Below are 21,901 nucleotides of genomic sequence, written 5' to 3'. Positions count from 1 at the left end.
ATATATTAAGGGTTTTAATTTGCATTCTTATGACTAAATGATCAAACCCAATTCAGGAAATGAACTGCAATACATTCTTAATGCAATTTAAAAATAGGGTTGCATTTGCAAAACAGAGTTGCAATTTACTTGTGGAACTGGAAAAATTGCTTTAGATAGCAAACATAGTATTGGGCAAAAGCAGTTTGTTCACTTAAATACTTTCCATTTGAAAAACACGTAATGAGTAATGCTTAGTGCTTCCCAAACCTGTCCTGGAGGACCCCCTCCCTGCACATTTTGTGTCTCCCTAATCAGACACACCCAGTTTAGTTCATGCAGTTTCTACTAATGAGCTGATGAGTGGAATCAGGTGTGTTAGATTAGGGAGACATACAAAAGGTGCAGGGCAGGGGGCCTCCAGGACCGGTTTGGGAAGCACTGCTTTAAAGTATTATTGAGTAGACTTGAATTTTTAATTTCTCTATAGTGTAATTATTTTCACATGTTTGTTACATTCTGGATTTGATTACAATGTTCTTATTGGAACGACAAAAGCAGTTCACCCAAAAATTATTTTGTCCTCATTTACTCACCCACATGCCATCCCCAAATTCTATGACGTTCTTTCTTCTCTGGAAAACAAAAGGAAATTTGTAGAATGTAGTTGGTTGCACTTACATGTAAATGTAAATGTTTTCTATGCAAATGCAAAGAATTGGGAGTTTCTATGCTTCCAAAAGCCTGCGAAAGCACCATAAATGTATCATAAAAACAGTGCAATATATTCCAAATCTTCTAAAGCTATGTGATAGTACTATATGATAGCTTTGTGTGACATTTAAATCAATATTCACTGAAAATCTGTGCATCTGCACTCATTAATGTGAGAAGTAGTAATATCAAGTTTGTGAATAGGATAATTTCAATGAATCAGCTCATATGGGTCTCAAAACTGGTTTATTCTGGAATCAGAATGATTCAGTTCTGATGATTCAGAGATTAAAAGTAACTTATTCACTGCTATCACGTCTCAAAAAGGAAATAAATGAAACACGTCATATGATACTTTCAATGTGCTTGCCGTGCTTCTGCATCCTTTTTATACTTAAAAGTTCCCTTACTCATGTACTCTCATTGTATGGAAAATGGTGACTTTTTCATTTTTGGGGTGAACTAACCCTTTAAGTGTTTCTCCAACCACAAACCAAGTCATGCAAATGTATTTCTGTATGCAAATATGAGACCCTGACATCCAAATGCAAGCTATCCTGCTAGAGAAGCTTGTTTATCAGCAGTGATTTCATAATTTGCATCAGAGTTAGCACAATTTATGATTTCAGAATACATTAAAAGCAGTAAAATGACTGATTGAAATGATTATGAACTGCTTTTGAAACTTTCTTTTGAAAGGAACAGTTCACCAAAAAATTTTAACTTCTGTCAAATTTACTGTTCCATACCTGAAGACTGTTCAGTGGAACACAAAAAGAGAATTTAGCTTTTTAATTAAAAAAAAAAAATAAATAATAAAAGATTTTTGGAGTGTTTACAGCATTGCTTTTAAAATGACATGAAGGTGAGTAAATGATAACAGAATGTTTATTGAGATACTAGTTTTTATTAACATTTTGAACTAGATTTTATTTTTCATTTTAGTTTAAGTTTTAGTAATTATTATTATTATTTTTTTAATTGTGTTAGTTTTAGATATAAACCCCGCCTTGGGCAAAATATTTCTTTAAAATTATAAATAGATTGCTGACTCTCGTTTTCCATTAAAACTCGTAATACCTGTAATGAAACACATACTTTGAAAATCTTTCTCGTCTTTGGTCTGCAACAGTCACAGAAATATTTCATTCATCATCACATTTCGGGAAAAGGAAGTCAGTCTCCTACAAATCACCTCGGTGATGTCAAAACAAGGTGCTGACCTCATCTCAGTCTGAAAACACTGGTGACACTGTCCTTTAGTTATTTAAACATTTAGATGGCTGACCCTCTTGACTAACAGACCACAGACCCGTTATAGACACCTACGCATGAAACACATTTAGTCACAGAGAAAAAGAGAAGCAGCAGTTACTGCATCAAGTTAATTTTACTCAAAACATTTACTTAATAAAAAAAGGTGGCAGCTTAATTATGTTCAGTGCTATTTTTTGCAGTGCAGGTGTGACTTTGAGGGTTTCAGATAGGATCTTTTGGCCAAAATCATGCGCAGGTGTTATGTAAGTGTTCGTTTTACTATTTCAAACTCTCAGAATTCCAGGTGAGTTTGAAGAACACTGAACATTTGCATTGCTCGTGGCCCTCGCAGGCATGCCATAGAGTTTTACTGTGGTCTCTGCACATTGAGCTTGGCCTACCAGCATATTTGCATGAGCCAATTGTGCTTTTGAATGCTTTGTATGGAAACAAATGAGAAATTCACATTGCCCTGCACTTTCCTTCACTCAAATTCCAGCTTACGTTGTGATTGCACGCAGCACACTAGCGCATAATCTTACCGATTTTTACCATGTCATCTTTCATCACGCACATCTGGAATTTCATCGCCCCCGTGTTGGTTTTTTTCGCCACGTCAATCTTCCTGATGGTCAAAGATTTACAGGTAATAGATTCTGGTTTGCTTCGATTTCTCCATAGTTGGACTGTAACATCTTATTCCCGCCCTTTGCGTGTTATTAAATATTTGAGCCTAATTTGATTATGCTTTCAGCTGCCAATAAGGGCAAAGTTCTCTTAGCTCAGTTTAACACATTAATAGTATGCTTTCCCCAAGAATCAGAGGAATACAAAGGCTTATCGGCTAAAAGCCACATGAGATCCAGCTATTTTCCAGGGTGTTTTTACAACAGAAATCTCTCCGATTTTCATGGGAGCAAATAAGCTGTGAAAATAAACAACTGTGTCAGAAACATATGATCTAAAGCTGTTGTTTTAAGCAGTGGGCAGCAGTCATTTTGACCTGACCGTGGCTCTCTGAAAAAGTCTACAACTCCCATCTCTTCCTGCGAGTTTTCCACTTGTTTTGTTTTCCCACATCCTGAACATTTCCCTCACTATAGAAACTTCACTCAGAGCCACTTTATCTTTCCACTGAACTTTAATTTGTGTAGTCATTGGGAGGTGGGATCCTGCGGTCTTCTGATCTTAATGTCTGGCAAACACGGCCTGCCTATCAATCCTAATGTTTTTAAGTGCTTTCTGCAGTGGCCCAAAGCACAGCACACTGACAGCATCTGTTTCACATCAAATGCTTGAATATTAACCAAAACCTCTGCATACTGTAGGTATTTGTTTAATTCAACCGATCAGACCTCTCTGTCACATTAAGTAACCTTAGCTAACCTGATGAAATAATTGTGTTTTTTAACTGTATCACTGTATTATTTTATGCTAAATGCATAAATGTAAATGTATCTCAAATAAAAAGCAAAAGCAAAAATTTCTTTTTATGTTGAATGCAAAAGTTTTAATATAATAATGATAATTTTTATTATTATTATTACTATTATTATTACTACTACTACATGGCCTAAACAGAAAAAAACTCATTTTGAAAAATAATATTTGGGATGTCGTTTTTAGGTATGAAATGTCAGAATTCAAAAAAGAATTGTCTACTTGTTTAACTTTTTTACTTAATTTTTTAAAAATATTTATGCTTAAAATAGTAGTAATAATAATAATATTAATAAAAATGGTAAAAAAAAACTAATAAAAAAATGAAGACACATTTAAACAATTCCTCATAACAAACAAATAAAATATTTCTCTAATTTTCTACAAATATTTACTAACAAATGTTAATAATAATAATAATAGAACATTTATTTATTTATTAATCAAAGGACTATGTTCAAACACGCATGTGAATTCTTCTTGTTACTGTTTGGATTTTTATGAAATGGCTCATTAGGGAACCTTCACACTCTCATTGCTACAATCTTATTAACATCGGCCCTTTACTTTCTCAAGTAATGGTGGTGACCTCTGGATCACTAAGTTTCCATAATGTGCCTCTAAGGGTGACCCAAGCAAAGGGAGGATGGGGGACATTGAGGGGACACAGGAAACTGAGCAGCCATGACAGACATGCCACTGCTCCCAGCCCCTCTTCAACTGCATCTTAGGGGCGAGAGGAACTGTTTTCCTCCGCTGGAGCAGAACAGGACAACCTTCATGTGACAGATAAAACTCATGCTGCTCTCTGATGATGGTTCATACCTTTTATGGGCCTCTTTCTAGACTAAATTAAATCAGACCTTTTCAGCAGAGACTGCAGGGAGTAATGTCCAGTTTTCAGAAATAGTTAATCTAAAAATGAAAATCCTGCCATCATTTATTCACCCTCACATCATTCCAAACCTGTATGACTTTTTTATGTAAAACCCCAAAACTTAATGTTTTAAAGTTCCTTTTTGTTAATGTGTATAAGTGAATGTGGACAGGGGTGTCAAGCTCCAAAATGACACAAAAAAAAGACTATAAAGTGGTTCATGTAACACACACTGGCTCCAGAAGTCATAGGATAGCTTTGCATGTGGAACAGACTGAAATGTATCATTGAAAATCTTGACATCCACTCTAGTTGCATGAGAGAAGAAGTGACATCCAGTCTCTGAACAAATCATTCAACATTCATTTAGTCAAATCTTTTCAATGAATCATTTGTTCAAAAGTTCAACTGATCTGGTCACAGGAGTTATAGGTTTACCACAGAAAAGGATTTTCAGTGAATAATGACTTACATGTTATACACAAAGCAATCATATGGCTTCAGAAGACTTCATGCACAAGTCATATGGACTACTTTAAAGTGCAGTTTTTGTCCTTTTGAAGCATGTCAACACCTGTCCTCAGTCACTTTTATATAAAAAAGAAATATGAATAATGAAAAATGAGATTGTTTAAAAGTTCATATTCTGTGTTCTGGGAAAGAAAAAAGTCACAGGTTTGAAAACACACAAAGCTGAATAAATAATAATTCAAATTTTGTGTAAATTATTCTATTAATGATGTTCTAGCAGCTCAGGGGAAAAAAACAGCACAGCACCCTGTCAAGTAGCTGATATTTAATTCTAACTTAAATGTGTTTTATAACCTTCTGTAATTTCATGGCTGAATCTGATGACAATTTATTATTGTTTAATCAAAATGCATGACAAAGGGTCTCTCGCCAGATTTTGAATACACTTTGTGGCTTGTGTTTGTTGGCTAGACGGGTTCTCTAGATTTGGAAGGGGCTGATTTGTGGTCATAGTGTGCCCGGAGATGAACTGCTCTTCCTGGGAGAGCTGGCTCAAAATGCACTTGGGGGGAGAGAGGCTTTCCTGGTCACCAGAGGAAACCCCCCATCTATCACTGAGAGCACAGTAAAGAATGTGTTTACCATGCCAACATGGGAGAGCCAAAGAGATCTCGCTCAAGGACATTTAGTGAAGTGGAATAACAGAGTAATGGTTCAACAGAGCAGCTCCTCTCAAACTGGAAAACAGCCTGTTTTCTCCAGGCTGTCAGGATGTTCAAATAGAGCAAGAACATTTTGAGATGGTTCCAGGTGAAATGGTTCACCTTGGCAGGAAGACAAGCTTAAACACTGCCCAGATTTCCTATTCATTTGCAAATTTTATGTGCTGTAGTGAATCTGAATGTATGTTTGTACATAAGTCCTTCACATAAAGCACTTTACTGTGCTGTGTAAACGATGATATCAGCACTGACTGCTTGTAGGAGCGCCAGCAAACGTATGTAAATACATGCAAAATATACTCCTGCATATTGTGTGCTGGTCTGGGTTTTGTTGTAGGAAAATGAACCCCACCTGCCAAATCTCATTATATAAGTAATTACTCATCTCCCTCCAGGGAAGGTTTTTTTTTTTTGTTCTTTTCAAAATATCATGGACAAGAAGTGAAATATTATTAGAATTTTAAAATGTAATTTATTCCTGTGATGCAAGTTGAAAAGCTTTTGTAATATTATAAATGATAATTAAATGTAGCCTTGCACATTATATATATATATATATATATATATATATATATATATATATATATGACAAATAAATTTCGTCTACAGTACATTCCCAAATATTACAAGGTCTAAAAATTGAAATGTTGTTTAAACTACACTGCTGTCACTACTGTAGTTCCCTTTCAGTCGGTCACTCTCGACGTCACGTCGGTGACCGACTAATTGCGATATCCCAATTAGTCGGTCACGGACGTAACGTCTCCGTTCCCTCCTTCAGGGAACGAGGGTTACCTTATGTAACTGAGACGTTTTATGGCACTTGCATTTAATTTAATTTAATTGGGGATTTATCTTGCTTACTTTTGTCATTGAACAGCATAAATCATGGAAGAAGATCAAGAACATGGTGCATTGGTCACCATTTGTGATGTCCTTCAAGAAGAAGTACCCCTGGATCCAGTTGGCTGGCCATGCAGGTAGGCCTCAAAATGGAGGTGTACGTGGCATAACTTTTCATGCAACTTTTCACACAGTTAAAACACTTAAAAAGTATAGTGTGAATTGCTTTAAATCTAGAAGGAAAAAAAACAATAGTAGAAAGTTAGTTTATGCTAATGCCCACATTTTAACACCCTAGTGCTATGTTATTTGTCTCTCTCTGCAGGCAATTTCAAGGCAGGGGCCAATGGTCGCATCCTAAAGAAACACTGTGAGTGTGAGCAGCAATGTCTCGATAGGTTGATGAGAGACGTGCTAAAGCCCTACGTTCCTGCTTACCACGGAGATGTAGAGAAGGATGGAGAGAGGTACAATCAGATGGAGGACTTGCTGGCAGATTTTGACCTACCCTGTGTCATGGACTGCAAGATGGGCATCAGGTTAGTTGCTGACCTTTTACTTTACAAACCTAGAAAAGAGCCAAATCACCATAGTTATGACCCAGAGCCCACCTAAAACACCCTAGAAATGACCCAGAACAGCCTAAAAACCATACAGCAATATTCTGCAAACTGTAAGGTACGGTAAGGCCTTAAAAAACACTCATGATCAACACCTCAAAGCCTACTAACAACCTAAAACAACTTAGCAACTGCCTGGCAACACATTAATAACCACTTATTAATGCTCTCTATCCTTGTAACTTCAGTTTTAACTTCAACTTAACTTTTTCTAGCTTAGTAAACCAATAAAAAATTATAATGATAAAAACTTAACCTAAGCCTAGAAATTAAAATAAAATAAATAAAAAATATAAAAAAAGACAGAAAAAAAAGTACTTAAAATACTCAAATTAAAACTGGAATAAAATAATTAAAGGTAAACAGAAATATTACCAAAAATAAAAACCTAAGAAAAAGTACAAAAGCATATACATTTTTTTTTTTAAAACAAACTAAATGTAATGTGGAAACTGACGATATAAAAATGAAAAATATAAAGTAATAAATACTATAATTGTATATAAATAATACTACAATAAAATGGGTGCTTAGAAGCCAATCTATGATGTTTTATAAATTCTTATAAGACTTCAAATTGAAAACAGTTAAAAAAATAAAAAAAAAGATATTCACCTATAAATCACTAATAAAAAAATAGAAGATAAAAGATAAAAGTACACCAGAAATCCCCCTCCCTTCTAAGACAGAATCTTCATCTTTTCTTATCTTACACTTATGCAACAGCATAGTTCCATTGCCCCATTATTTGCACAGATGTTATACATTCCAAGCACCACAGAACATGAAGCAGGACCTCCCTCCCCAGAGACTCAGCAGAGGAGCTGCTCTGTGTCTTTAATCTGCTGAAAGATAGCTGCGCTTGTTTGCAACTGGTGCAGGGAGACCTCGATACACATCGCTCATCACTTTTTTCCCCCCTCTCACTCTCTGTTGTTTCTGAGACTGCTCTGTTTGCTGTTGCAAGCCTGACTGAATCACAGCCGCAGACATGGACAAATACAGTATAGTGATAACCAGATGGTCAGGATATTAACAGAACCTCTGCTGACCTGTCCAAACAAAACAATGCAATGCTTTCAGATTAAGTGACGTGACATTCAGCCAAGTATGGTGACCCATACTCAGAATTAGTGCTCTGCATTTAACCCATCCGAAGTGCACACACACAGAGCAGTGAACACACACACACACTGTGAACACACACCCGGAGCAGTGGGCAGCCATTTTATGCTGCGGCGCCCCGGGGAGCAGTTGGGGGTTCGATGCCTTGCTCAAGGGCACCTAAGTCGTGGTATTGAAGGTGGAGAGAGAACTGTACATGCACTCCCCCCACCCACAATTCCTGCCGGCCCGAGACTCGAACTCACAACCCTTCGATTGGGAGTCCGACTCTCTAACCATTAGGCCACGACTCCCCCAACGCAAATTCAGCACACTTTTCAGTGGTTTCCAAGACAAATCAAGCTGGAGAACAAAAGGAGAATAAATATTTCTTTTTCATGCCTTTAGCTAATAAGATAAACTGCATTTTATTGCACACTACAAGTTTCAACAGAATATAATTGATGATGCAACAAGTTAAGTGAGAGAAACTGAGCCATTTGGTCATTTTTCTCCTGTAGGACGTATCTGGAAGAGGAGCTGACGAAAGCCAGGAAGAAGCCTAGCTTGAGAGCCGACATGTACCAAAAGATGATCGAGGTGGACCCCAATGCACCCACGGCACAGGAGCACGAACAGAAAGCAGTCACTAAGCCGCGCTACATGCAGTGGAGGGAAACCATCAGCTCCACCGCCACGCTGGGCTTCCGGATCGAGGGAATCAAGGTGAGACGTTCGTTCATTTCACAATTTCTCTTGAAATCTGTGGAGACAAATGAGGTGAAATTGCAAAAAAGAGAGAAAACTTCAACATCCTTATTTGAATGGTGTTTTTTCAACTGGATTTCTCAACTACACACTATTTTCATGGACACAATCAACTGAAAGTTTGAAATAAATCGTGCTTGAGATTTAGGTTTTACATATTTCCTTATTAATTTGAAGTATTTGGTTTTTAAGGAATATTCAAGGTTTAAAGCAATTTTCGGAGTTAAAACAATAATATTGATTACCACAAAAAATACTTTCAATCTCAATATTTTAAAAAATAAACATCTGGGTTATAGTGAGGCAACTGCAATGGAAGTGAATAAGGACCATCTTTAAATGTTAAAATACCACTGTTTTAAAAGTATAGCCACGGGACATAAAAATTTGTATGTTAATATGATTTTGGTGATAAAAAAATGCATACTAACCTTTCTGTGTAATGTTATATTACGTTTCACTTAATTGCCATCATAATGAAATACCATTAACACTAGAATGACTGAAAAATTATGATTTAAAAAACTATACAACTCAAATAAACCTGGAAAAAAAAACAATCATAAGTCACATTGGTATATTTGTAGCAATAGCCAAAAATATATTGTATAGGTCAAAATTATCGATTATTTGATTTTTTATGCCAAAACTCATTAAGATATTAAGTAAAGATCATGTTCCATTAAGATATTTTGTACATTTCCTACAGTACATATATATAAACTTAATTTTTGATTAGTAATATGCATTGCTAAGATATTTATTTGGACAACCTTAAAGGTGATTTTCTCAATATTTGGATTTTTTGGCACCCTCAGATTCCAGATTTTCAAATAGTTGTATCTCAGCCAAAATACAAAAAAAGCTTATTTATTCAACTTTCATATGATTTATAAATCTTGATTTCAACAAAATTGACCCTTATGACTGATTTTGTGGTCCATGGTCACAAATAAGACAAATAACAGACAAGCTTTCACACAACAATTAATATAAGAATTAATATACATTATAAAAATTTAAATGAGTCTTTTTCACAAAATTGCAAGCTACACATTTTTGCTTTTAAATCTTTTAAAAATTGTCCCCACTCATCTGCATCTGCTTATTTTATTTTTTTTAAAGGCGAGTTGAAATTATATTTTTTAAGAGTGAACATTATGCCACAACAAATGCTGTTGATTGAGCTTAACTTGAACCATGAGTTGATGAAAGGGTTCTTGGAAGCGCAGTGCTGTTGTTATCTGGGGAATCACGGCAGCCTTCAACCTACACGTTTTTTAATTAGATCCCGGAATTCAGACTGAGGTGAAGGGGCAGGATTGGCCTTTTTCAAGAGGTCGATTGTGTCTGAATGTTCCTGTCATACACACAGCCTGTTTGTGGCACGTCCTTTGAGCTCAACATCAGTCAGTGACAGGCCACAGCTCTCACAACATGATTTCAGTTCTGTAATTCCGGCCTACCGCACACAGCCCTAAATACGCCCTCATGGAAAATGTCAAAAAGACTTAACGGAAGCTTGAAACCTTCAGCTAATTAAGCCAAACCAGGCAGCCATGATTCCATTAACACACGGAAGAGGAGATTAGAAAGCTTATGTTTGGTCTCTGTCATGATTTTCCAAAATAAATCTTTGTTAACAAGAGCTCTGCAGATGTCCTGCATGAAGAGGGAACAATTGCTTCTCCTTTTGCACTTTCCATTAGCACAAAGACCAGGTTCCCCGTCTTTCTCTTTTTTTGCGGATGGGGGATGCCCTGCGAGGCTCTAAATAAAGTCTTTTCTGAATAATATGTAGACTTCTGTTATGTCTGTGGCTGAGCTGCCTGTTGTTTGTTTTATTATGTCTATGCCTGTTGTGACTATTGTCTTAACTTAGAAACGCATTAATTCGCCCACATGCCATCAATATCACGTTGCCTATGAGATGTTTACTAAAGCATGCATCACTGTTACTATTGCTTGTACTTGGGGGTTATTTCAACAGATACTTAAATAGTATTATTATATTAATATAAAAGAATTAAACAAGGCTTTGCAACCACCCAAACACCCTATAAACAACCTAGATAACAGGAACACCTTAGCAACTGCATTATATTAACCTAGCAATCACCCAAATACAACACAGAATACCTTAGCAACTACCAAAAACACCCTAGTAACCAGCAAGAACACAACAACCCAGAATACCCTAGAAACTGCCCAGAACACCCTAGTGGCAACACTCCTAAAATCACTCATAGGACCTTAGCAATTGAATAGCAATGTCCCGGTAGCCATTTAGGGAAATTTAGCAGGGGCCTTACTGATTTATTTATTTCTGAAAATGTATACATCTTTTTATTATTCATTATTAAGAACTGATGGTGCAGTGTTTCCTATGAAAGCCTGTTTCACTGAATAGAAAATAAAAAAGTTAATTGACTATTTATCTTGCAATTCTGACATTTTTTTCTCAGACGTACAATTATGACTTTTCTCAAAATTGTGAGATATAAATTTTACAGAGCAGATTACTTACAAATTGTAATCCATTACTGATTCCAAATTACTTGACACAAATTGTAGTAACGTAATCCATTACATTACACATTTTTGGTAATATAATAAGACTACTTTTAGATTACTTTTAACCTAACTTATTTAACACATTGATTGAAATAGGATAATCTTGTCCCATATTAATATTAGAATACACAGAGTAAGAAAATATATTCCTGTTGTTGTTGCCAACAACATGAAGTGCATTAAACATATATTATATGTTTCCCAAACTTGCTTTGTGAAGGAACTGCAGGGGGTTTATGAGTTTAATGAAAAGCTAATAATTAATTAAAGATGTTAAAATAAAACAAATAATTTTAAAATGAATCAAAACAAACACTGAAATATTGTATTGTTTACCTGCATGTCATGTGACCATACATCAAAGAACAATATACATGCAAATGTGATGCTTCATTTTTTTAATATTTTAAAATCTCAGGAGTACTTCAAATAAAAATATATTACGTGTAGGAGGATCAGATTGGCAAAAAGCTGGTGAATTTGTGAATTTTAATGTTTGAAAGACAAACACCTTTCAAAGTAATACATGGTAAAATATCCGTCTGAGTGACAAGTCAAATAAAAATTAATGTGTTCATTAGTAGTTGATGCAAAGTTGAAACGCTTCTTAAACCTGAAATGATTTTTGATCTTTGTGTGAATGTCCACGAAACTGGAAGACTTTCTGAGTGTATATAAGCGGTAGGCTATTTTATAAAGGAAAAAAAAAAAAATTAAAAAGAATAAATAAATACACAAAAAAAAATATCAATAAATCAAAAATACAATGTAAATAATATGGAATCCATAAAAATTACAAGTATTTTAAAATATATTTTAATCAGATTACAAGTCCTTAATAATCTGATTATGTGAAGAAAAATCAAAATGACAAATTCTGATAAAAAAAAAAAGACAAAATTGTCACAATTACCTTTTTATTTTTTATTTAGTGGTGGAAAGGGCTTCCATAGAGTAGTTTCCATATATGGTCAGAACAGGTTTATGTTTATGTACAGACCATAACTGTATATGAAAACATGATTTATGAAAGCTCATGACTCAGGAAAGCTAAAAGCTTGTTTTGGCACAAATGTATCAAACATGCACCTTGGTGTAAAACTGCCGTTGGCTTTGTTTTTCTGATGTTTTTTGACCGGCACAATCAATTCTTCTTCCCTTTCCCTTCTACAGAAAGAGGATGGAACAGTAAACCGGGATTTTAAAAAGACTAAGACCCGAGAACAAGTGACCGAGGCCTTCCAAGACTTTGTCAAAGGAAACAAAAACATCCTGGTAAGCCTGTGCTCGTGTTTGTGCTTTAGGGCCGATTATAAAGTCGATTATAAATTCTCCTGTGGCACACGGAGGGGAAGCGAGTGACAGGTGGAGCTACACTCTCTCATTAACCCCCCAGGGTGGTTTGTGAAACTAAGGGTTTCCTTTGTGTGGTGCAGCCCCTTCAGGGTTATATTGTTTGAAAGCAGCGAAAGCTCACCTGCTGGCAGGGAAACCACTCTTCCAGTTGCACACAAACTTGATTATATTACAGAGAAATACACACATGCAAATACAAAGTGCTTTGCATAATGCTGTGCTTGACACATGACGGTCATGTGTATTCTTGTGACATTAAAGTACTGTAAATGTAATCCTAACAGGTTTAAATATTAATAACATATTTGCACGTAGTACAAAGAAATGATATTCATGGCAGGATTCCCATGTTGTAACAGGGGTGTTTCCTATAAAGTTCAGCCTTATAGACAAACAGTTCCAAAGAACCTGTCCTTGGCTTCTAGTGGAGCATTTATCTAACCCCATGTTTGTCCACAGTGTGTCCTGGAACTTGATGTGCATCCTGATCCTCTGTAATTAGTCTGACAAATGTGCTGTAGATTTTACAGAGGAACCTGCTTTTATTTTCACACTAAATGTATAATCAACAGCCAACGATATAAATGCTGAAATAATGTAATTATTGTGGCATAAATTAGAACAGAGCATGTTGCTGTATGATTTGATAGGACACTAATAATGGCAAGTGATGACACTGAAATGTTGTTTTAAATCTCTGTTTTGTATCTAAATATAAACTCAATATAAAATTTTTTTTTATTGCATGTATATGAACTTTTTTTAACTTTATAGAATGTATTAATCTGTGTTCATTTTAATTAAAAAATATTGCTTATATGTTACATAAATGGTGTTAGTTAAAAAATATAATATTAAAAAAGTATTACAACATATAGAAATTAATATTGAGATTAATACATGCTGGGAAAGTATTCTTAATATTTCATTTTAGCAATTAATGTTAACATACAGAACATTATTGTAAAATGTTACTGCATATTTAAATAACTTGCTATAAGTTGAACTCTTCAAAAAAAGGATAAAACATGTCTTGATATCTGCTTTATACATTATTTTATCATAAAAATCTATTTTATAAAATAACATTTCAAGCATCAAAACAAAAGTTTAATCGAGAATTTAAAAAAATAATGACTATCATACATTTTTACTATGATTTACAAAAGACACTCACTAAAATGCCATTCTTGTAACAGTAGTTTTAATCATTTAAAATATAACAAAATTTAGTATGATCACTTTTTCAATATAAATTTGAATAAGTACAGGTCAGAATAAGTATGTTACATTTTTACATAAATATATGTGTTACATTTAATGACAGTAGAACATTATTTCACCCATATTTTGATATTTTGTTTTTTTACAAACGTTATTTGAAATAATAAAGTAGACACTTGTAACATTTATAAAATATCATTTGTAAATTTAATTTGATGCATACACCAAAATTGGACATAAACATGTATATTTACATGTTTACATGGGATTTTATAGTTTTATAGTCACTTACACTTTGTCTCTTTTCCCTCAGCATTCCTATCTGAACCGACTAAAAGAGATCAAGGACACTTTGGAAATTTCACCGTTTTTCAAAACGCATGAGGTAAACAGTCACACTTTTTTTATCATCTTAAAACGCATTAGCTACACTTAAGACCAAGGAGGAATTAGCAAATGTCACCTTTTACCCACCCATGTGATGATTGCATGTAAAAATAATACACAATAGCATCTATGCAAAGACCGGATGTGAAGTAATTATCTGATTACACTGGATGCTCAAAGCCAGAATAGCAACTTGGTTGTATGCAAAGAGTTACACAACCACTTTTAATGGACTTTAAAGACAAATATTCTAGATACACTTCATGCATCGTCAGTGTCAGAACTTTGTTTTAATACAAGGAGGTAGAACAGGCTATGCAAACACAGAGCCTTGTTTATTCACATTAATAGATAACAAAAACAAACTGTATGCTGGAAAAACAGGGCACAGTTATATCTGTTTAATAAGTGAGCGCATGTTTGCTGCACAAACATTATGGAAACAGGATCTTTGTGTCTATTGTGCCATGTTTACACATGTGTTTGTGATGAACCATTTAAAGTCTTGTAAAGATGCAACACGCAAGGAACGGACATTTAACGGATTTCCGTGTTGAGCATGAGTCCCAACTCTTTCCATCTCTCGTGTTCAGGTGATTGGCAGTTCTCTACTCTTCGTCCATGACAAACGGGAGCAGGCAAAAGTGTGGATGATAGACTTTGGGAAGACTACTCCATTGCCGGAGGGGCAGGAGCTATGCCACAGGGCCACCTGGATGGAGGGTAACAGAGAAGACGGCTACCTCTACGGCCTAGACCACCTCATAGACATTATTTCCAATATGCTAACTCCTAAACCTCCACTAGAGTAAGAGGATTCCATCTTCTCTCCCATCTGCACTACAGTTCAAGACCTCGCTGGGTTCCCCTAAAGCTACCCTAACTGATCGCCCCGTCTCACCAAAACAGAAAACTATAAAACTTAAATCAAAAATGCCATTTAAAAAAGAGTGTGTATGTTTGTAAACTTGTAGATGCTGTACATATAGTGTAAATGCCAGTGTTTTAGTTCAGAACATGTGTGAATAGGATTTTTGCAGCTAGCGCTTTAACAGGCAGGTGAATCTTAAAGCCACACTCCCTTAATGTGCGTTCTTTTCAACATGCTAGTGTTACGGAAAAGTGTAAAGCACTTACAGCTATGTTTTACTCTGTGATTGTTTTTAGATGCTGCTTTTTTATTTTACACCTAGACACCATTTTTATTTGAAACACAAATCGAAATTTTAAAACCTATAACAATCCGATCGACCACTAGATGTTTGAGAGATTTATATTTGCAGGATTCTAACAATATTGGTTGTTTTATAGTTTTTTTTTTACCCTGTTAACATAATGTAAGTAGTGTTCAAATACATCATTTATACTGAGTGCCTTTTGTAGAACAAATTCTCCCATTTGGTGGATGGTCTTATGTCGTGCTTTATATTTAAATTCTTCATATTGACATTCCTTAAATTCAATCGCCATTTTTGTGCCTAAGTAGTGCTGGGTATCAACACAGATTTTCCAGTTGATTTTACAGTAATTCACAAATTCTCAATTCAATTCAGACTTTGATTTTATGTAATACGATTCCGATTCATTTGAGTATACAGCGTTTTGGTTATACTGTCTATTCTCTCTCTGCTAATGCTGTAAAGCATAATATTTTTGACTAATTTAAACTAATAATTCATCTTTTGAGCTATTCTACACTAGGTGTGCCACGTGATTTACTAGAAAGAAACGACTCATTTTTGGGAATCAAGCTTGAAGTTTGCAATTGGTTTTTGAGTTCTACTCAAACAAGATTCTGTTTCGCTCCTGCTAAAAATATGATCTGGTTCTAGCACTCACGCTATGTGTTTTTGCTAAGTCAACTAATAAGATTAAGATTCATGAATAAGAAAGATGATTCCTGCCATCATTTCGTAGGACATGGCCATTTTTATTGCATCATATTAAAGATTCACTTTCTGAACTGACACATTGACAACTATGATATTAAAAATACGATTAGTTTTTCCGTGACACTAAAGATTCAGCAGCAGGGTGTAAAATAGAAGTAAAGGCCCGTACACACCAAGAATTCTAACTATAATATTCAGTTTATCGTTCTGTTTATTGTAAGCATGCGCTGCAGTTTTGTTGTCTGCTGCTTTAAATGCTCAAGGATGGATTCTGATTGGCTCTCAATTTTTTTTTTTATCATTCATCAGCTGGGAAAGTAGTTTTGAATGTCATTCTAAGGACATTGTTATCCTTGATGTGACTTTAGTCATAGAACACAGTGCCATCTGTAGGACGGGAAATGCGGTGCAATATTAAGAATTGAAATTGGCATCATTCAAATGAAGATCATGATTAATTGGAAAATCTATATTTTTACTCAGCCCTATGCCCAACCAGCCTAAGATAATAACTGAGTGCCAAGGTTTTTCTCAGGAAGTGGCTCCCGTTCAAGAATACTTTAAATCTGTCATTACCGGCTTGTGTTATGTTTTCAAGTTCCCACAGTCTCGACTAATTTTTGTCTTCGGAAAATCTGTAAGAGCTGCAAACACCAACCTTGGAATCGCTATAGTGACTTAAAATAACTTTTCTACAAGGTAAAATAATATTTTTTAAAAACACACTGTCACCTTAACTTGCATCTGTTGACCAAAAATTTCAACCATTCCACGCAAGTTCAAACAATGTGAATAGTCACGAGAGCCTTAAGTAATGTTGTTCTTCCTTTGAAAAGTGCCTGAAGGCGCCGCTCGATGCAGTGCCTCCGAATGCTGACTCGCCATTCTTCAGAGCGCATCGTTTGAGAGAGGTGATTGTTGTTTGCATGACTATTTGCCATGCAAATGAACCATCCCTGCATACCCCCAAACAATGAGATAATGCTCCAAGCAAAATATCGCTGGAGATAAAAACTAATTTGTTGGTCAGTATGGAAACCATGTGCTGACACCAGCATAAACGCAATCAGTGATTAGTGGTTGTTGATTTAGCCCGGGGCGAGGAACACCTAGGGCAGACCTACACGTCGGGACGTCAACACGACGCACTCCAGTCACACAGTAAAGGCAGAGGGGTTATCAAGAGGCCTCCAACCAAATGTCACCACGTGTTTTTACCCATCTTTTATTTATGATGAGATTTTGCTGTCGCTAAATGACCTTTTACGAATGCAAAAGGAACAGAGAGGACAAAAGGTTAACGGGTGGTGTGGAAAGATTTCTCAAATCCCTCTCCCACAGCCACAGTTCCCTAAACATGCTTAAAATGGGTAGGAAAAATGAAAAAGGTCAATTCGTAGCTGCTGTAAGCGATTTTTAATAGACCTAGGACACACAAACTTTCCCTTGCTACCTGACTATGGGAGAAATAATACTTCTCTTCTGGTTCTGTAATCAGGCACAAAACTGCTGCTGGTTAGCCAAAAGAGAGAAAAAAAATTCTTTATGGCCTATATGAAAAAATTACAGCCCTAAAAATGTGACACATAAAAAACATACATAATACAATGAAACACTTGCTAGGAAAAATAACACTTCTCTCTTCTGGCAAAAAAATGCTGTTTGTTAGCCAAGAGAGAGGAGACTATCTCTTTTATTTTTAACACATGGCTACTTTCAAGAAGCATACTTCTTGCCATAATAATGGTGTAGTAACAACATCTACCACAAGATGTGTCACTAGCCTGATAATGAAAGAAAAAAGAGACTTATAGAATATTTTTGCTTTTAGAGGTAAATACAATTGCTTACAGCAGCTTTAATGAAAGAAAAAGGAGGCTTATATAATATTTTTGCTTTTAGAGGTAAATACAATTGCTTACAGCAGCTTTAATCAGATCTAAGAGGTTTCGGGTTTATTTATTCTCCCAATATTACATTTTTCCAAAGTAAATCTTAAAGCCAGATGTACTTTCTTCCTACACAAGTTTAAAAATGGAAGTAGGGCTTCCCCTGCTGTTTATGGTGCTGTATTACAGAGAACAAACAAAACTGACCAAGTCCTTGCCCTCGATGTTTTACATTTCATGCCATATTTGTGAGAGGTGAAAACTGTGGGAATTTGTAGTGGTGTCATACGCATATTATATTTATATTTTGTTACATTTTGCACAAGAACACTAAATGTAGCTACTTTGTTTTTCTTCTCTTGCTTGTTCTCTTGGCTTTACCTCCTATATCTTGGTGATATAGCGGTTCACTGTGATGTAAGCTAAGCTCATTGCTGTGTAAAAAAATGTGCAAATGTCTTCAGAGTGTGCTCTGTCTCTTTAAGAAAATAAATCTCTGAAACCAGTGACATTTGACTCTGTGTTGCATTATGTTATGTCAAGGCCTTGCTGCACAAGAAACATTTACACAGCTCAACCTGCTGTATGTTTATCTTAATGCAGCAATGAATTATTATGCTTGGTTGTACAATTTTACTCGATCAATTTGTCAAAAATACACATGGTATGGCTTTTACTTATGGATGTTTGTATATCTGGTGATTTTACAGATTAATTAATTACAGATTAAGAGAATAATTACTAAATGTAGCCTTTCACAATTTTTTAAGTTAATACTTATTTTCATATTACATTATAATGTGTTTCCAAAATGTTAGTTTTTTAATTTATTATTATTTATTGTTAGACAAATTAGTATGGAACTATAATACTGACTATTTATTGGTTGTCATTCGTAACATAAAAAGGAATTATTGACTTATTGTCAGGATTTTGATATCACTGCATCCATGTTTTTATAAAGTTCAACAGGCTGCCATTGGTGAGCAAGTGATTTAATGCTAAATTTCTCCAAATCTATTATGATGAAGAAACAAACTCAGCTACATCTTGGATGGCCTGAGGGCGAGTGAAATTTGGGTCAGAACATACTTTTTTGCCATCAAAAGATATATTTTGGGAAAGAAATGCTTTCTATACCTTGCAGGAGATAAATAAATGATCACTAGATGGAAGGTCAAACAGACAACTGAACACCAGCACTGACATAAATACCAAAAAATAAGTTACATGATATACCTTAAAAAGTTTTAATCAAACTGTTATGCTGGAAATGACACCCTATGATTAAAGCAAGTTCTGTTCTTTCAAAGTGAATAGTTGCCACCTAGTGTCTCTCTTCTTTAATGCATTTATGCATTTAAATTTTTTTATTTTTTTTTCAAATTACTTCCTCTTGACACTGATACACTTAAAACAGATAAAGGTTCAGTTAGTAATTCAGACCAGCAATCTGTAGAGTGGTTACACATTTTTGGCATCCATCTATCCTGACCTGATCAGATGTAAGCTATTAGCCTATGGTGCAGCAGAGGGTGAACAATAAAAACTATTTTTATCTGACGGTATAAATAGTGGAGATTAAGCATCTTATTTTTTATTTTCTGCTCTCGAATAAACTGGACTTCCTTATTTAGTCATACTTGGACTGAGTCACACCGCTGGCAATGAGCCTCAGAAATATTAGCCTGGGGAGCAGGGAGCTTGGAGTGAGGCCATGTTCAAGAGTCAGGAAGCCAACCACCCACCAGCCTCACACACACAACTACACTAATAAAAAGGACCATACAGCAAAAACATTCCAAACTGTATGAAGCCCTTGACCCAGAGAGATACTCTACCCACAAAGCACTGGCACCAGAAAGCACAGTGCTAAAAAATATATTCAGTCATACAAGTCAAACTTCAGAGCAGCTGCTCAGAGGAATATGCGAAGCTCAGGAGAGACAAACATTATAAGACACCAGAATACTGGCAAATCTTTATCCCTAATTCAGAAAGAGTATCGATTCTCTGTATGGAAGAAGTGAATACTGATAAGGTTTAACTTGCATTAATTAGCATTTAATCTATAGATCAAATCTGCATTCATCTTGCATCTAATCATGATGACTAATACACAGAAAATGAGGCAAATCAATAACAAGCTTTAATTAATTCTACACCTTGGACTAATCAATAGAATGACACACACATACACACAGGCCTTACAAATAATATTCATACATACATATATATATATATATATATATATATATATGTATATATATATATATATATATATATATATATATACATATATATATATATATATATATATATATATATATATATGTATGTATGTATGTATGTATGTATAAAATTAAATCTTTATCTACATTTGACAAGTTATTATACAGATGAATTATAATAGGCTATTAATGAAAATAGCCCAATACTAATTATATAACAATTGGTTTGGTCCACAGACGAATCCTAAATCAATTCATACAGTAATGAATGATAAGCAATCCAAGTTACATGTTAACTTCTCTCTCATCTAGCTATTTGTTTGTCTTACCTGTATCTTGTTTATTCGATGTTGTCGTTGTCTTGAGACTGAGACTGAGTTTATCAATCAATCAGTGATCACTTTTTTCACAACAATCCGAGGCCATGTTTAATCCAGGCAGGTACCGTTTGAGCCGATAGATGGCGCCATACAGTTATTTGAATTTTCGTTCATACGAAAACAGCGCTGGATTGCGAAGTGACCTGAGTTTCCTGTGATTTTCGCTGAATACGGCGATTGACCAATCAGAAGCAAGAATTCCAACGGGCCTTAAGTAGCCTAAGTATTTATTATTCCAATTTATTATAAACTGTGATATCTAAATCAAAAGCATATTTTGTCAAAAAACAGTTACATTTAGATGTTTTATTTAACCAACAGTGTATTTCTATTTTAAGTAGGCCTATATTTGAGTGTAGTCGTGTTCTTAGTGTGTAAAAATGCTATAGTTTAGTTTGCTATATGGATCTGTGGAATGTTTGCTTATATTTGTGATCTCATAGTAGATACAGACATCAGTGGAAATTGCATCTGCTGCATTCATCTGCAGCCAAGACAGTCTGGTGGGAATGGAAGAGAGATTTCAGTAGTTTCTGCAAACATGTCCAGACCATGACGTCCCGCATGATGTCATCTGTTTTGATTTCAGAAGCCTAACATCATGAACAAATACGACCTAGATGCGAAAATAGGAAATACATAAACAACAATTTCTAAATGTTGGCATTCAAATTTTTGTTTGGCTGACTTGTGTGGTGGCCTACTTAGAGAATGGTCAAAATTAGGCCTATAATTATTAGCATATGTGCGGGTGCATTCTTTGTGGATAGGAAAAAACTGGATGGAAAGATCACTATTATTTTTTATTATATAAAATAATATTAATTGTTATACATGATATAATATTATTACAGCTGTTTTGAGTTTTTTCCATTTATTTTTGTTCCTATTTAGTGTAGAATGAATTAACCTAAGTGCACCATCTGCTGGATCTTCAAGGAATAACAATTTTTTTTTCAACAATACTAGGAAGATGTACTCCAATATAACACAATAGGTTCATTAAACGTGCAAAATTGTTTATAATTGTGTGCAAATATAAATACAATTAGGCACACAGTGGCTTTCAGACTAGTTGCAACAATGGCACAAAAAATTGCTCTCTTTAGCTTATGTTGCACTGTAATGTTGAATTTCTTCTGACAGTCCAATAGGAGCAGAAAGTAGTTTATT

At 35.0% G+C, this 21,901-nt stretch overlaps 1 protein-coding gene and 1 long non-coding RNA gene across 3 annotated transcripts in view; one reads left to right on the top strand and one right to left on the bottom strand.

Annotated features, from left to right (window-relative positions):
• The window catches only part of LOC109053772 (inositol-trisphosphate 3-kinase B-like), a 35,365-nt gene extending 16,739 nt beyond the window's left edge, over nt 1–18,626 (top strand). For both annotated transcript variants that reach the window (XM_042747426.1, XM_042747425.1), the window contains exons 3-8: nt 6,341–6,440; nt 6,629–6,842; nt 8,549–8,753; nt 12,543–12,644; nt 14,263–14,334; nt 14,930–18,626. In XM_042747426.1, the coding sequence (XP_042603360.1) occupies nt 6,341–6,440; nt 6,629–6,842; nt 8,549–8,753; nt 12,543–12,644; nt 14,263–14,334; nt 14,930–15,148 (912 nt within the window). In that variant the 3' untranslated portion in view covers nt 15,149–18,626. The remainder of the gene's footprint in view (nt 1–6,340; nt 6,441–6,628; nt 6,843–8,548; nt 8,754–12,542; nt 12,645–14,262; nt 14,335–14,929) is intronic.
• Nucleotides 8,431–20,877, bottom strand: LOC122141131. Its single transcript, XR_006157563.1, has 2 exons — nt 20,678–20,877; nt 8,431–8,790 (listed from the first exon to the last, which is right to left on the bottom strand). It is a non-coding gene; the product is annotated as an uncharacterized LOC122141131 (long non-coding RNA).
• Between the last annotated feature and the right edge of the window lie 1,024 nt (nt 20,878–21,901).

This window comes from Cyprinus carpio, chromosome B20, assembly GCF_018340385.1.
Source record: "Cyprinus carpio isolate SPL01 chromosome B20, ASM1834038v1, whole genome shotgun sequence".
Taxonomy (NCBI): domain Eukaryota; kingdom Metazoa; phylum Chordata; class Actinopteri; order Cypriniformes; family Cyprinidae; genus Cyprinus; species Cyprinus carpio.
Note: the sequence above shows the minus strand (reverse complement) of the source record. Positions and strands in the feature narration are given on the sequence as shown.